The sequence below is a fragment of the Poecilia reticulata genome, linkage group LG13 (assembly GCF_000633615.1).
Source record: "Poecilia reticulata strain Guanapo linkage group LG13, Guppy_female_1.0+MT, whole genome shotgun sequence".
NCBI classification, from domain to species: Eukaryota; Metazoa; Chordata; class Actinopteri; order Cyprinodontiformes; family Poeciliidae; genus Poecilia; species Poecilia reticulata.
In genome coordinates this window covers 6,612,120-6,624,494 of record NC_024343.1, presented here as the reverse complement: position 1 = coordinate 6,624,494, position 12,375 = coordinate 6,612,120, and the positions used below count along the sequence as shown (strand labels likewise).

The window sequence follows — 12,375 nt, the reverse complement described above, 5'->3', positions numbered from 1 at the left end:
ATCCTGCTGGAAGTTTACAGTGATCAGGCAAAAGGTTGGTGTGTTGAAAACAGTTCCAATTTATTTCTTTACAGAGAAATAATACTCTGATGTCCCTGCAAAGGTTTTACTAAGGAGCTGTCAGGTCAATATTAATTATTTTTTTCTTCCACAGGAAAAAAAAATATTTTCTTATATAGGGTGTGTTTATACACCTTTTCAAAACTGAATCATTACTGTTAGCTTCTCTTTATTTAAAATCTGTATTCTAATGCCATTTGTTATAAAAAATAATCTATCGTTTTTTACATATGCAGGACAAAAAAACTAAGTAAAACCTCCTTTATCCAAATGTTTTGTGTTCCAGGACTCTGAGCTTGTATCCTGTTTGAATCAGTCTAGTCATTCTGGAGAGAACTTATAATTCCTCACACACTGAACAGAAACAGAATTTCTGGTAACAAAAAGATATAGAAATTTTATCACGTTGTTAAAGAATGTAAAAAATGGTTGTGGCACTGCTGTCATTTGATCACAACAAACAACAAAGTAGTCCTCAGTGTGCTGTGTGGAAATCATTAGAGCTGAGCCTCATATGACACAAAGCGAGTCTTGTCCTCAGTCAGAGTGGAATATTTACACAGAACAAACTGAGAACAAATACTTGCTCGGTGTATCAATGCACCAAGAGCACAATATGGATTGCATAGTCATCCTGGACAGAACAGGGGGCTAGAGTGCTTTAGCATCAGTGAGAATAATTTTAAATAATCAATCTTCTTCTTTAAATAATGACAAGAAATAAACACCATCCTCCTGAAAAATATTCAAAAGCATGTACGTTAATCTACATTAAGGGTTTTCCTTGTTCTCAGTGTGATGTCCATAATTTGATCAGCTCCATCCCATCTGACCAGGGAGGATGAACATGGGAGAAATATCCATACAGGTGAGAAGGCAATCATGGCTCTACTAAGCTTTAGCTTTCCATTCCAGAGTTAGTGCTGCTCATGGTGGCAGCATATTTCAGTAGCTCTGCTACATCAGTTCTGATTCGGGTTTTTTTTTTGTAAACATCTGTTTATAATTTTTTTGGTTGCATCATTTTATGATTGGATGCTGTGCAGCTGGAAGGATTTATGCTGTTGCTATTTTAGTTCTTGCTGTTATATCATTCTTATTACATTTTGATTTATTGAGCAAGATATGTTGAATGTAGAAGGAATAACTGCTTCCCAGATGAAACAGATGTTCTCTATGGATCATGTTTAGACAAGTCAGTTTTAGGTACTACGATGTTCCTGACCAAATGATATAGATCACTTTAAATCAATTCATTAATGACCTATCCAGCCTGACCCCAGCATTGCTATTTACAGCATACTGACTCTGCTGCTGGACAGATGATCTTGTTGCTTTGTGCTTCCATCGTTAGCTGATCCAAGGGGCTACACTTAGAGGAGGAAGGGACATTTTGGGACAATGTCTTTGTAAATAAACGACTATAAGCGTTAACTCAGGTAATCTGCTCATGGACCAACTGGTAAAGCTACAGTACATAACTTTTTGTTTTTAATGTCTGTTTTTTTTTACATATTTGTTAAAACTGTCACTATGTTGTGACAGTATGAGACACAAACTACTCCACTTAAACGAGTAGACTACTTTGAGGCTGAAATGAGGTGCAAAGAAAAAGTAGTTAAAGATAACGTGTGATAGAAGGAAATGTAGAAGCACTGCTAGGCAGAAAAACAAGCTTTTCATATAATATACTTAATACAAGAAAAAAAGTGAACTCAGTAGGGCAAACGGCCAGGTTTGACTAGCTCGTTAAAGAGTACTCACTAGTTATCAAAGGTCTTGGAGAGATTAAAGGTCACAACCACAAGGTTACAGTCGATGAAAAACTCCAGCCTGTAGCATAGGGTTTAAGGAGGATGGCTTATCCCATGTTAGAAGCTGTAAATCAGGAGCTAGCCAAGATGCTTGAACCAAGTATAATAGAAGAAGTGAATGAAAGATCAGAATAGGTTTTTAACATCTAACAAAGACGCAAAAGAAGTGAGGCCATATGGAGGCCTTAGGGAAGTTAATAGAGCAGTGATCAGAGAAAAACATCTATAAGCCATAATTAACAGTGTAGCATCTTACCCGCAGTACATGGAGCAGATGTGTTTTGCTATAAGAGGCATAGAAGGGATTTTGGCAGAGCGATTTATCCACAGAATTGAGATCCCTGACGACATTCATCACACAAAGAGGGTGCTGCCACTTCAAAGTCTTTCAGAGATTTCATAACAGAGGTTTAACCCTTAACAGAGACAAGCACATCTTTGGATTGCAACAGATTGAGACACTCGGACATGTAATCACAGACACAGGAATTAAACCAGACCAGAGAAAGGTCAAAGATATCTACAAGGGGCCCAGACCTGAAATTTGTACAAAACTATGCAAACTTATCAGAACCATTGATAGCCATGTTTGCCCTTTCCTCGTTTGTGGACGAGTGAAACACAATGATCATTTCAAGTAATCAAACAAGCATTGGTGAGGGAGCCATGCCTGGCCTACCTTAAACTGGATGCATCAACTGTTGTCTGTAGCAGTTTTGCTACAGACCCAATCAGATGGACAGAAGAATCCAGTAACATATGCAAGCCGTTCATTGACCCCAAAATAACATCAATATTGTCAGAACATGAGGCTTTAGGATGTGCATGGACTGTGGAATATTTTAGACCGTATTTGTGGGAGGGCATGCTTACTCTGCAAACTAACCATAAACTCCTCAAATACATGTTCAACCCAGAGAAGGTTACACTGTCACCACCATGAATACAGAGACTTGATTTGAGGCTACAACCTTATGATTATAAGATAGAACACATAGTTGTAAAGTCCAATGTAGCAGATTTACTTTCACAACTTTCTTTACCAGAGACAGAGAACAATGAGTATGTAGAAATAAGTGGACAGAGTGCTGGCAGTGGCGATGCATGAAGTACAAGCCATGAACCTTGAGGACATGAAACAGTAAATGACAGAGGACAACACAAAAAAACAGCTAAAGACAATTGGGGGTGACAGGAAAATGGCCAAGCCTACTTCCATCAGAGCCACAGCCTTATAACAGATGTGCTGGAGAGTTTAAAACATATGATGGACCAGTGCTGAGAGGACACAGGATAGTGGTACCAAGAGCAATGTGAAGCAAGCATTGGACATCAGAGTATCCCCGTATTATCCAAAGAGCAACGGGAAAATTGAGGTTTCACAGATACTTCAGAACATCCAAGGGCACGGGAAAGAAATGGCAGGAGGAACTTCCAAAAATACTGGGGACTTACCTTCCAACACCACACAGAGTGTCAGGAGCCATACTCATGTTTCATCTGCACAAAGTGTCAGAACATGCAGAAGGAATATGGACTTCCACTTGGAAAGAATAAAACAAGACCATCACAATGAATACAAAACCAGAATGAAGGAGTATGCTGACCAGACCAATCGAGAAAAGAGCAGAACTTTAAGGCTGGTGATGTAGTTTGTATTGCTAGTATGGATAATGGAAAGCTGAGTACCACATTCAAAGACATTCGCCATGTGATATTGAGAAACAACCCCGATGATGCCTTTGAACTGGTAAACACAGAAGATGGCTCACAAGAGATCACAAATGTCAAACATCTTCGCCACACCCCTGTGGTAACTGCCTCCGATGCTTTGGAGAATCCACTGGAACACAACAATTGCTGAAACCACTTCATCATCTGAGACCCCACCAGAACCTAACCCAACTGTATCTGAGGTCATCACTGCCAGGAAGGGCCGTGTCATCAGAAACCCCATCAGATACAGAGATTTGAAAATAAATTTAAAAGAGAGAAAAGAAAAGTTACTCTTGGAGATGTGTAAAACAAAAATTGTTTTGATTTTTGTTTAATTTGAAAAAACAAAATGACAGCACTGAGTTAAGTTAGAAGGAAGCTTTTGTGTTACAGATATGCTTTTGTTCTAAACAAGGAGAAAACTGTAATGTAGTAATGCTGTGTTATTGCAAGATTATTAACATGATTGTGAGATTAACCAGACCAGGAATGAGACAAGTCAACAGACATGGTGACCGAAAGAGTATTGGAACATGAGTTAAAATATAAGCATAAAATGAACGAAAGGACTGTTTATTTACACAGCAAACAGATGTAATGTGCTCATTTTATGTGAAACTGAATTCAGGGTTATTATCTATAAGCCATAATTATCAAAATTACAAGAAAACAAGCCCTTAAATATTGCAATGTGTGTGTCATCAATGAATAAGTTTCTCTTCCTGAAATGAGTGACAAAAGAAATTATATTCTAATTGTAATCTTATTCTTCAGATGTACCAGTAGACACTGTTCTAAGAGAAATGGGGAAAAATGTTTCTTTGGCTTTACCTTGCTAAAGTATTGCATTCCCTTGCAATAAATTAGCAAATACATCATGGTCTATTTCGTGTACAGTCACAAATGTCCATTTATAATTGCACATATGTACACATTTAAAGACCCTAAGAGAAAACGTGTTTATACATTCTTAACTTTTTGATGCAAAAAAATTATTGAAAATTAATCTATTACTGCATGTTCATGTTTGTTGGAAGGCTGAGATGGGACTGTACATGAAAATGGACCTTTGTTAACCAGACTACCAATACAAAAAAGACACAGTCAAAACTGTCAGATGAACTGCCGGTGAAAATAACTCAAAAACAGTCATGTAGTCATTAATGTAGGTTTTCTTTCTTTCCTTCTTAAGGAAAGTTTCTGTTTACGTCTCAGTTGGAATGGAAAGAGATGGAAAGCCCGTGTTTAACCTGTTTTGCTTTTGAATTTTGAACATAGGTTTGTGGTGCATTTGTATCATTAAAAAAAGATACAAAACTTCAGATATGTTACTAATGAGATATTAACATACTTGGAAAAAACATTGTAGCAGAAAGATTTTCAGTATTCTCAATGCCACATGAACTGACCAGTACATTATTGTGAGAGAACGCAAAATCTCACGAGAGAAAAAAAAATTCCCCATGTTCCCTACGGGGCTCCGTACTGTTCAACACACATACACTTATACAAACAGCCCAGGAAGCTAGGAATTCACACTTTTAACATTAATTAACCGTTCATTCATACATAGAACTACTTAATGAAGCTCAAAGTGTGCAGCCTCTCTCACAGCAGAGAAGAGTTCAGTGGTTGATTTTTAGACCGTTCCGAGGTAGATAATATCGGTGGATAAGATAGATTTCACATGTAAGCATTGGCCGATCTCCCAAAGTTAAGGAAACTGGGGCCTATTTATCAGCTGGCTGATTTATCTGTGCACCGCTAAAGAATGCTCCAATGGGTTCGCAGCTCTTTAAACCCCCTGTTGTGGCTCTCAGAGCTGTGGTCAAAACTTACTAAAATTTAGCAAAATTTTATAACATGTAAAGATCACAAATAAATGTTAGTCTATACAGTTTTTTGCATTAATAGTGTTTGGAATACTTTTCTATTAATTCTTTTTTCTCTTCAGGTGGCAAACCACACTATATTATATTCTTTAAGTTTTGAAAGGAAATTTTAACTGTCCTTTTAATGATTTTTTAAAATGATTTTCTTTATTAACCAATCTCAACAGAAAATGTATTTTCCAATATAAAATGTCCTAAAAATTCACTATAATACAAAATAATCTTTATACCTCAAGCCACGCATCAGTTTAATGAAACAGCTGGACTGAAGGCAACAATAGTTTCAGTTAAATGCTTGCTAACTCCTGGTCCAATATCTGAGCTGAAGTCATTCTTCCAGTCACACTCTCATAGGTTCAAATCTCAGTATCTCTTTCCCTGTGGACTTACAACGATTCTCCGGTAAATTTATCTGTTACTAACTAGTCAAGCTGACAAACTAGCTAAAACAGCTAAATGTCTTCCTCTGAATTAGCATTAGCTCCCAGGTTAGTAGTTACAGAAGGAGAGCTCTTTTAGTTTCCTTCTGCTGAAATGGACTAAATGTCTTCCAAAAGTCTTTTATGTTCAAAGTAGAACAGTTAAATACTTTGAACTGTATGATGGTGCCTGTTGAAATTGATGCATTCAATGAACAACCCAAACGTTTTTTTTTTTTTTAAAGCAAGGTAACTTACATGCTTCAATAGTACCTGTATTTTTAAACAGGAAAATTAATTATATTAATAATTTAATACCACTTTGCTATTCATTGAAAGCTAAATCTATTCCTTCCCTCAACAGAAGTTCTGAGAAGGAGAATAGAACTACAGTGCATTGAATGGAACAGGTGATGCACGATGTCTCAACAACATTGTCTAATGCTTCACAATATAATATCATGTTGTAATTTTGTCATGTTTCTCTCTAGATGTAGTAAAAGAAAGCTGCTTACGTGTCGGGCCTCTCTGCGCAGCCCCTCGATGTGCCTCAGCCAGCAGCGGCTCAGCTCGCTCAGCTCCAGGATGGGCTGGACCTTCAACCTCACTGTGTCTCCTGACTGACGGATCATCTCAACTATCTCGTCACGGCTCTTGTTCTCCACATTCCGGCCGTTTATCTCCACCAGCCTGTCGCCAGGCACAAGTCCAAGCGCCAAGTCCTTAGTGCCAGCACCAGGCTCGGCGAAGTGGACCACGCGCCTGTAGACCCCTCCATCAGGGCTGCGATCTAACATAGTGGTTCGGCGTAAAGAGAACCCAAAGTCACCAGTGTTGCGCCTCTGCAGCTCCAGCTCCCGTGTTTCTGGGGCAATTGGTGCAACCACAGTAGGCAGCTGCAAAGGTGCGGGAAAAATCTTATCAACTAGTTCAGGGATGAAAACTTTTTTGGTGTCTGCCGCCTCTGGTTGAACTTTTTGGCTGTGCTTGCGAAGCATGTTGAACACTTTACTTTCGACCTGCGGTGATGGAGCAGCAGAGTTCTGTCCAGAAGGTGTGGAGCCCTCTGACGGGCTCTCTTCCTTGCTCCTCTGGGAGAAGGAGAAACGTTTCATCATCTGCCCCATCTGTGAGGAGTTCTGCTTGGCAAGAGAACCAAAGTGAGCCACGCGGTCCCGTACAGAGCTGCGATGTCCGTCCTGACCTCCTCCCTCTCCTTTCAAGTCATCAGTGGAGCTGGCCACACTGATCTGATCGTCCAAGGCCATGCTGCTTCGGTTGCTGAACTCATCTGACTCAATGTCAGTGAGGGACAGCTCATTGGTGCTGGCCACTTTGATAGGAATGGGGTTGGAGATCTCCACTTTGTTCTTGGACTCCCGCTTAGCCTCCCTCTTAAGATTGAAAAAACCCCGCCTCATGCTCATCTCCTCCAGGCTGCGCAGCTCTGCTGCAGACATTCTCTCCTTCTTCTCTTTCTTCTCTTTCCTGCTCCCTTCCTTCTCTTTGTCTTTCTTTATCAAATTAAACATGGTAACTATCTAAATCTCCCTACACAGGTTGAGTCATGAGTCAGAAGTCTCGTTTCCAAAAGAAAAAAAAATCCCCTGGAAAGGGAGACAGGAGAAAACCGTTAGAAACATCTATAAAACACTGACAACAAATGAATTCATTCACTCATTAAGCATACTTTATTGTTTATAAATATGTGTAGAAATCAGGGATGTAATGGTACTAAAAATAAATCCATAATTCGCTACACAGCTGGGATTTAATGTCACAGTTTGGCAGGTTTCAAACAAGAGAAACAAAAATGTAGAAATATGGTTTTTCCTTTAATACAAATGTTCACATTTTCTTTTATAAAATTTTTTTGGGTTCTATTGGAATTTATTTGAAAGTGCTAAGACAGGAAAGTAGGTAAAAAGAGAGAGGGAAGACATGCGGCAAAGGTCACTAGGTCGGGAATCGAAAGTGCAACGGCCGCGTTATAGATATGTGATGCTTAAATTTTGCTTGATGGCCTTCCAGGTGAGTAGTTAAATTTAATGTGTGTGTTGATCTCGATGACCACCTCCAGTTGTAAAATCCTCAAGTCAGACGTAGTCTGTAGAATTTTGTCAATATCCTCCATGTCAGCTAGAGACTCCTTGGCACCTTGTTCAGCATGGAAGTAGAAAAATAGGACAACAAACTAAAGTAAAAAAGTAAAACTCCCACAGTCCTTAGATCTGAAGTAATCCAATTATGAGGGTAGACAATGTAAGACTAACTATAAAAAGTGAGAGTACTCAATAGCTTTAACAGGCAAAAACTATGAAATGAGGATGAGAGAGAACAGGATAAGCTGTTCCTCTTTCAGCCGACAAGCCAATAACGCCACAAGCTCTTGAACTAATGTGTTGCCATAAAGGTTTGCTTCACCTTTCTCACTGCAGCATCACCTCAGCTTAATGAGAAACATTTATGTTCCCAAACAACAGAAGTTAATAATGGTGATAGAGTCTTTCCTGCTATGCTTTGGTGGAGCTTTTCAAGGTTGTGTGGCGGATAGCAGGATTCTGCACTTTGATTCCAGCCATAAAAGTTCAGTATGTGCACAGGTTATAAAAAAGGCTGTTTGCTCAGTACATCCAAGTGTAGACTCAAATCATTCTACAATAGCACCACTCACTGTATTGGCGTGTCGGAGAAGCTCTGCTATCTTAGCAGATTTGTTCTTTTCGAAGACTGTTCATTATTTTTGGTTGAGGCATTCAGACTGTTGTCATGACGTGTAACTGTGGCAACAAAGTATCTTTTACAACTGGGCGCAGCAGATTACCATCTGAAAATCTCATATAATATTTTGAACTACAATTCCAAATCCCAGAGGAGTGGAAATGGAGACTTTACGGATGCAGACACAAGAGCAGAGAGAATTCAAATCATCTCATTCATTCATTGTGATGGACAAGGATCAGATTCAACATTTCTGGGCCCGTACGGCCAGACAGATTTATATGGGAACAGCAAACAGAAATAAGGTGGATCAGCAGCGTTTGCCAATGGCTGACGGTGTCATCCAGGACATGTTACAGAGAAATATGGTCTCTATTGTCTGGATATTGAGGTGTTAGCATTTCATGATGGCTATGAGACTGTTACACAGCAGGAGTCTTCAATTAGACGCCTCTTCAGTTGCTACCAGAGATCCTTCCGGCCCACAGGATCACCATTCACTACAACTCTTTGAAGTCACTTGGATGGTAGGAGTTACAATAACATTTAATTTCGCTTTGGAATAAGTTAAATATTTTTGAACTGAACTGATAATAAATTGAATTAAGAGGGCTGTTCCAATGCATGTACCATTGTATCCTTATGGATATATTACTTTATATAGTATTTTAAATGTTAAAAGAAAACAATGGAGTCTTTGATGAGCTTCAATTATGACACCAGCAACGTGTTAGGCTGTGTGCACTATAAAACTGAAATCATTCCTATTTAAAACTTACGAGTGAAATGAAAATCACTGACCACATGATAATGACTCAAAACATGTTGGACAAACTAATGACAACCTTACTGCATCTACAGAAGGTTATGTTCAGCCAGTTGAATAATTTGATTAACTTGTGATCAACACTGTTTAGTATTTAGCTATGTGTATAAGACCAACAAGAAGCAGACATCAGCAATTGTTTGAGAGGCAACAGTTGCAGTCAATTACATCGGGTTACAAAAAAATATTTTTGGAAGTTGTTTATGTTTTTTCAAGTGAATTGTGACTATTTTGCACCACTGAATCCAAAATCGACATCCATTTTTTGCAATCAGGTCAGGATTTTATTCTAATTTGATTTAGGGAAATTTGATCTTCTGACTAAATTGATGACATTTTTTGTGACATTATCATTTCATTTCTGTTAATATTTCTCATCCAAAAAAGGCTTTAAGGGGAAACAAAATGTTTTCTAACAGAGTGTTGACCGGTGTTACTGAAGTTGAGCCTTTTTTTTTTATCTCTCAGGTGTTCCTGGTGTTAAAGGAAGCACATAAGTGGGTAGGAAGCTCTACTGGAAACATTCATTTTCTACAGCTGTAAATATGTGAAGTTACTGTGGGATAACAGACAGAGATTTTCAGCTTCAGCTGTGGTTCCCAACATTTTCTCTGTGCTTGTTGTTCCCCATGTTTCTAATGCTGTACCCCAGTTGGGACTTAATGTCTGAGTCAGGTTGCTACATCTGCTTGTCTGTCTAATTGTAGAGTGAGTTTGACTCTGCTGAGATGACTGTTTTCATTAAAGTACATCAGTGTGTAATAGAAGTGTATATTCTTGGGAGACCCAGTTACTTGTAAACTGAAGTTATGAACAGGAGAGCTTGATGAAAATCTTCAGTCAGCTTTTAGAAAATAATTCAGACAGTAGAAGCTTCCAGCTCTATCTCCATGGTTGTTATAGTAATGAATTGTTTGCATTTTGTCTTGTTATTGGGTAATAAACACTCAAGGATTATCAGAAAAAAAAAGCAAAAAGAGTATTTCTAATTCCATTTTTGGTTGCTCATTAACAGGCTGAAATGATCAGCTGTTTGAACCAAGATCCACAGCAGCTGATTCTACTGAACCAGAAGATAGGATTTTCCTCAAGCCCAAAAATCTTGAGCAACACCAAGTTGATAATTGACTTGTTGAGATGTTCTCATTGTGATTTTCCAGATTTTCCACTTTAAGTCGCTATTTAAGGCACTTATAGGTCTGATGGATCGACCTCAGAGTTCTCCGCTTAATGACGAAGAAAGTTCTCATGCAGCAGACCCTTACAAACAATGGTGAACAAGTTAAAGAAACTGGAGAAATCCTATATTGATCTGGAATAACCAATTCCAATGAGTGACAAATAGCATTTCTCGCTCAAAGATGTTTCTGACCAGGCCTTTTCCAGTCATCTCAGTGTGAAGTGTTGACACTGACAGACAGCAGCTGGAACATTATAGTCATGTTTCAATGTCGGGCCGACTGGGGGATGTTTCATCCACCCTCCTATGTGACTAAATATGTTCAGAAGCTCAGGATAAAACCTGAAGTAGAGGGGACAAAAGCATGACAGGGCTAAAATAGGTGGAGCTACATTAGCAAGCTAAGCTGCTGTTTGGTTTGCTTGTCTCGGTTTTCTAACAACAAATAGGACTGTTATTCCACTCGGCACGAGAAACACTACTGGCGTAAATCCATGCAGGGGTTTTAGGTTTGTTTTACTTTACTTTAAGCAGTCTAGCTAGCTAACTAGCATAATTGGCTCAGGTCACAGCATTAGTAGTTTGCCCTCATTTTTCACAAGGCGACACTTGGAACAAAACACCGGGATAGTGTGAAAATGTTTCACTCTAGCGCGGCCTCAACACGGCTTCTTTCACATGATCTGGGTCACCTCACTTCTAGCACATAAACAACAATAGCAAGAAATACTCACCGTTCTCCAAACAGGGCTGGTGCCTTGCTTATGGGCGCAGCTTGGTTCGTTTGGAACACAAACCACAGAATGTAAGAACTGCCAGCTCCCTGTCCGCCTCTCATGCAAGCGAGACCGACTGGAGGAGGTCAACCTGCGCCATCTGTTGGGGCTTCAGTAGAATGCGTGTCAAGAGACTGGAATGTAGAGTTCTTCCCCGATTAGGCCCAGACGAACGGCTCTTCGTTTTTTCTTTAACCCTTGTGCGTTCGAGGACCAGGGGTGAAAGTAAGGGGGTACGGCAGGGTACTGCGTACCCCCGCTAAATCTTTTAGGGGTACCTGCAAGAGAGAGGAGCGGCTGTCTGCTGTAAAACATGAATAGGTTCACTGTGCAGCCGTGAGTTCGTAATCAGCCGTGACTGATTAGTTTTTCAAGAACAATCTAAAACACGACTTAATCAGTTAATGAATACCTTTTTTCTAATTTCATAGTTTCTGAACTGTTCATGCTTTGCTAGAGCAGCGGTGCAACACGACGATCGCGGAAGGTTTTCAGTCGATCTCGGGATTAGGTGACAAACTGGATGTTGCCAGGACGCTGAGACCAGCACGTCCTCCTCTGGCTCGCTTAAAACGTTCGTAACTTTATTAAAGAACAACAAAAAAAAAATCAACAAAAGATGTTCAAATTAATGACCCAATGAACAATCTCAGTAATTATTGTTTCAACAAGATGTTGCGCAATTCTGTGCGTTTCGGTTCCATTATCAAAATAACGAGCAGAGCAGGAGTTTAAAATGAACTAATCAACCACCGCTGTGTTCATGAGAGGTTTATTGATGATTGCAAAATAAATATCAACCCTGCAAACCTAATATCGTAACGGACTGAATGTTATACAGGTCCTTCTAAAAAAATTAGCATATTGTGATAAAGTTCATTATTTTCCATAATGTAATGATAAAAATTAAACTGTCATATATTTTAGATTCATTGCACACCAACTGAAATATTTCAGGTCTTTTATTGTTT

At 39.2% G+C, this 12,375-nt stretch overlaps 1 protein-coding gene across 4 annotated transcripts in view; it reads right to left on the bottom strand.

Moving 5' to 3' along the window:
* Nucleotides 1-11,582, bottom strand: part of LOC103474315 (unconventional myosin-XVIIIa) — a 28,014-nt gene extending 16,432 nt beyond the window's left edge. The window contains exons 1-3 of one of the 4 annotated variants that reach the window (XM_008425184.2): nucleotides 11,363-11,582; nucleotides 7,976-8,058; nucleotides 6,417-7,508 (exon numbers count right to left, since the gene is read on the bottom strand). In XM_008425184.2, coding sequence (XP_008423406.2) covers nucleotides 6,417-7,433 — 1,017 coding nt within the window. In that variant the 5' untranslated portion in view covers nucleotides 7,434-7,508; nucleotides 7,976-8,058; nucleotides 11,363-11,582. The remainder of the gene's footprint in view (nucleotides 1-6,416; nucleotides 7,509-7,975; nucleotides 8,059-11,362) is intronic. The other 3 variants (XM_008425183.2, XM_008425186.2, XM_017308270.1) reach the window with 3 other exon arrangements.
* Between the last annotated feature and the right edge of the window lie 793 nt (nucleotides 11,583-12,375).